This window comes from Tupaia chinensis, unplaced genomic scaffold (assembly GCF_000334495.1).
Source record: "Tupaia chinensis unplaced genomic scaffold, TupChi_1.0 Scaffold143758_1, whole genome shotgun sequence".
Lineage (NCBI taxonomy): Eukaryota > Metazoa > Chordata > Mammalia > Scandentia > Tupaiidae > Tupaia > Tupaia belangeri.
Genome location: NW_006203607.1, coordinates 2,526,742 through 2,531,335, shown reverse-complemented (window position 1 = coordinate 2,531,335; position 4,594 = coordinate 2,526,742). Strand labels below are relative to the sequence as shown.

Below are 4,594 nucleotides of genomic sequence, written 5' to 3'. Positions count from 1 at the left end.
CTGTGACACTGCGTCGTCTCTGTGCTGTACCGTGCTGCCCACAATAAACAGACGACACTGTCGTCTCCGTGCTGTAACACTACGCTGCTTGCCCCGGCTCTCACTCCTTCACTCAGGAAACCCGTTCGGCTGTCCCCCCGGGTCGGGACATTCCTGGAGGTGATTTTTCATATTCTCTCTCTTTGTTTTCTATCTGTCCTTCACCAGCAAGCATAGGCACCCTACAGTAAAAATTTCTTCTTTTTTTTTTTTCTCCCAGAGGTTTTTGCTATAGGGCACCTGCACTTGCCAGAGAGACAGAAAGTGAGAAATCACACACCCCACAGGAGGGGAGGGGGGGATGGCCACGCCACAATCCCTTCTCCTCCAGTCTCCTCTTGGGATCATGGGTATGCACACATATACACCTGGCGTGAGTATAAGCCACCAGGTCCGGGACTCAAACCACGGTCGACTACATGGGAGTCCAGCAACACAGCCATTACGCCAAGTACTGGTCCCACAGCAAAAACTTCTTTAAATGTTTAATTTTTTAAAAACAATTATTTTACTTAACTTTATTTATTTATTTTAATTTGACCAGAAAGGGACAGAGTGACAGAGAGAGGAGGTGAGAAAGCAAACCTCCAGGTCCAGGACTCAAACCGCAGTCAACCATGTGGTCATTCAGCACCCTTAACCACCACGCCACCTACCAGTCCTTTAATTTTAATTTTTTTAAAAAGGAAGCATTGGGCCAGCAGGTGGCGTGGTGGTTAAGGGCACTGAACTCCCACATGACCGACCACAGTTCAAGTCTGGACTTAGTGGCTTGCTTTCTCACTTTCCCTCTCCCCCCCCCTCTCTCACTCTTACTCTCATTCCCACTCTATCCCTCTCTGGTCAAATTAAAAATAAAGTTAAATAAAATAATTCTTTAAAAATAAAAAAAAAGGAAGCATTTCTGAGAATGTACATTATAGCTAATACAGAGCCTATATCCACCCTCACTGCCAGAACCTACTTAAAAACAGATGTAAACTTAAGATGATTTATTGATAACATTTTCTTGACAGGGACCATGTATGGCATACAGCATATGGGGGAGGAGGGTGCAGTCAGAAAAGCCATTAATAATGTGACCTCTGGGGGCCAGCAGGTGGTATGGTGGTTAGGGTGCTGTACACTCCCACATGGCTGACCATGGTTCGAATCCTGGACTTGGTGGCTTGCTTTCTCACTTTCCCTCTCTTTCTTTCTGTGTCTCCCTCTGGTCAAATTAAAAAGTAAATGAATGAATAAATAAAATTAAATAAATAATTATTTTAAAAAAGTAGTGTGACCTCTTAGTAAAACCTGAATGGAGAGGGATCAAGTCATGTGTCTAGGGATGCAGAAGGAACGTGTGAGAGCCACGCAGTGGGTTCATGTCCATGGCATTCTCCCCAGCTATTAACTTCCTAGAGGGCCTACTGCCACTCCCACTGCGCCCTGCAAGGTCTTCCTGACCTAGGTTCGCCATACTCTCCCAGGCACCTACATGTGCTCCAAATCACACTGCATGCATCATTTTCTTCTTCCTCCAATCAGTGACCAACTCACATTACAACGTACCACCTTCACAGCGTTATTCCTTTCTCTGCCCCTCCATCCTGCTAACACCACACCAACCAGAATTACAGAAATTATAGAACGTAACAACTGGAGCGGGCCAGCCACTGTGGTGCAGTGGTGGTGGCACACCCTGCGATGCTGACACCACATGGAAAAGTCCCGGGTTTGCTTCCCGGTTTGCTGTACATACTGGGCATGCACGCATATGCCCATGATGTTGGCTGGCTGGGGCTTGGGTTGCACTATAGTATAAAGACCCATTATTGTGAGTATGAGTGTGTGTGTGTGTGTGTGTGTGTGTGTGTGTGTGTCTAAGAAGAAATAAACAGACAAGGAAAAAAAAAGACTGGAGTGGACCTTGGATGTCAGTGTAACTCCATCTTACTGAAGCCCATTTTGGAGTCGGAAATCCCAGACCACAGATCTGCTATTACGCCACGCTTGGACATTTGGGCATGCCCATTGCACCTGTCTCCTTGTGCCCAAAGCCAACTCCTTGTGCATGCTGCTCACAAATGAACACTCCTTCCGTCGCCTACATCGTGCTGTTCATCTCCCATCCCTAAGCCCCCATAAAACCTCCCTGCTGGACAGTCTCCTGCACCATCCTATGAACAGTATGCTCATCTCACCTCGGATCTTCACTCGTGTTCCTTCTCTCAACAGGCATCTGCTTCTTTTTCACCCACTTAAGTCTGACCTGTTTCCAAGCCCTGTTTCGGAGAGCTTCCCATGATTATACCAGTCTTCCCTGACTTCTCCCCTCTCAGAAGTTCTATAATACTTAATAGTTTACCAGGGCCAACAGGTGTCATGGTGGTTAAGGGTGCTGGATTCCCGTAAGGCCATCCTGGGACTGAATGCTTGCTTTCTCACTTTCTCTCTCTCTCTCTCTCTCTCTTTCTTTCTCTCTCTCACTCTGTCCCTCTCTGGTCAAATTAAAATAAATATATAAAAAAATTAAAATAAGATAAAGTTAAAATAAAATAATTTTTAAAAAGAAAAAAAGTTTACCATAAAATCTAACACTTACAGAGGCCAGCAGATGGTGTGGTGATTAAGGTGCTGGACTACCACATGGCCAACTGCGGTTCAAGTCCCAGACCTGGTGGCTTGCTTTCTCTCTCTCTTTTGCTTTCTGATTCTCTCTGGCCAAATTGAAATCATAATAATAAATTAAATTAAATTAAATAATTTGTTTTAAATCTAACACAGTCTCTCTCTTCTTGATCCTGTCCACTTTGCAAAATATAATCCAATATAACTGCTCAAACACTTATTAGCTCTGCCTTATTTCATGTGTAGCTGGACTACAACTCTCTGAGAACAAAGATTATGGTTTTGTCTCTCCAACAGGGCCTTGCAAAAAAACAGCAGCTACCACATTCTTAGCCATGTGTGCTACATACTGTATTAAGTGCATCGCATACTTTATCTCATTTAATCATCAAAATATTAACGTGTTATTAATTCTTCTATTTTACAGAAGAAGAAACAAAGGCATGAAGATGTTAGCCTGAAGTTGCATGTCCTGGAAAAGACAGGACTGGGATTTGAGCTGAACTGTCTCTCAAAGCTGGTACAAAGTAGGCTGCAAGCAAATATTTGCTGAATTATCCTATAGTTTCATGTTGCTGATGGTCTTGTCACCCTAAATGAACTAATGACGTTAGAAACCATGCCAGGGTGGGGGTGGGTTCCAACCCCATAACTTAGTGGTCAAAGGAACAGGATCTCACATAGCTAACCAGGCTTGAACCCTGCCAATGGTGGCTTGAGAATCGTGCCAAGCACATGTGGGTGTGTCCTAAATCCTGACAGGATAGAGAATGGAGAAGGGACTGTGGCATGACCTTGCTCCAGTGGGGGTTGCTTTCTCCCCTACCTCCCTGGGAGCAAAAAGGAAAAGATACCACGCCCAGAGGACGATGGGGTGCAGTAGGGAGTAGGGACAAGGACTACCCTTCCTTGCTGAGGATCCATCAAGTGCTGGGTTCAGTGCCAGGCATTTCATAGCCAACATCCATCTCCTTTGTCCTCTGAAGATGTGTAACTATAAGTTCTCTTCAACAAATAGATGTTGTAATTTCTCCATCAGAGAGACTTATCCATAATGTCACCTACTCTCAATCAAGCACAAATGTTCCCAGAAGCAATGGGTACCACAGCCCTTCTGGGCTTCCAAGCTCAAAGAGGACAAAGGCCCCTCAACTCAGACGGGCCAGTAGGGTTTAAAATCTGCTGGAACAAACACTTCATTTCAGGACAGGATACCTGCTCTTCAGTCTAACTTTGACGATCTCATTTACTAAGCCTTATGAGGTAGGTGACATTTTTCCACTTTACAAATACGATAACCTCCAAATGAAAGATGCTGTTAATCACGTGGACAATGGCAGACTCCGGAGTAGAATCCAGATCTCACTCTACCCTATTCCACTTCCCTGCGAGCCACGCCTCGGTGGTACCACATTTATCCTGGTCTCGCTCTTAGGGCTAGTTAAACAAAACCTCTAGAGTAATTTTCATTCTTAAAACATTTATTAGATGCCTATATGTCAACCTCGTAGGTTCAAGTACATCTTCTCTGCTTATTCAACACGTAAAACTGAGAAAGTCATTTACCTCCTCCCTAGGCCCGAATTCCCTCATCGCAAATGGACATCACAGTTCCCAGCAAACGACAATGTCGTAGAAGTTCAGGAGATGATGGAGAAACGCCCGCAGTGTCTGGCACATGGTGGGCCTCTAAGAATGGGTTCCCTTCACTACCCTCTCCGTCTCCACACGCCTCGGGGTTCACCCTCTACGACCAAGCGACAGGGTGTCCACTCGACCAGAAGGCCGTCCGCGACCTTCCCCGGCCCGGGGCCAGCCGCACGGCCATACCTGCATGGAGTCAGCGCTGACGATCTCGCCACCGAGTTTCTGGCCTAGCTGCAACGCCAGCGTGGACTTGCCGGTGCCGGTGGCCCCGAGAATCACTACAAGAGGCAGTGTC

General features: G+C 45.9%; 1 protein-coding gene across 1 annotated transcript in view; it reads right to left on the bottom strand.

The window, feature by feature from the left end:
• TRIT1 (tRNA isopentenyltransferase 1) overlaps positions 1–4,594 on the bottom strand; it is a 64,734-nt gene that overhangs the window by 51,626 nt on the left and 8,514 nt on the right. The window contains exon 2 of the mRNA XM_006164960.2: positions 4,483–4,593. Coding sequence (XP_006165022.1) covers positions 4,483–4,593 — 111 coding nt within the window. The remainder of the gene's footprint in view (positions 1–4,482; position 4,594) is intronic.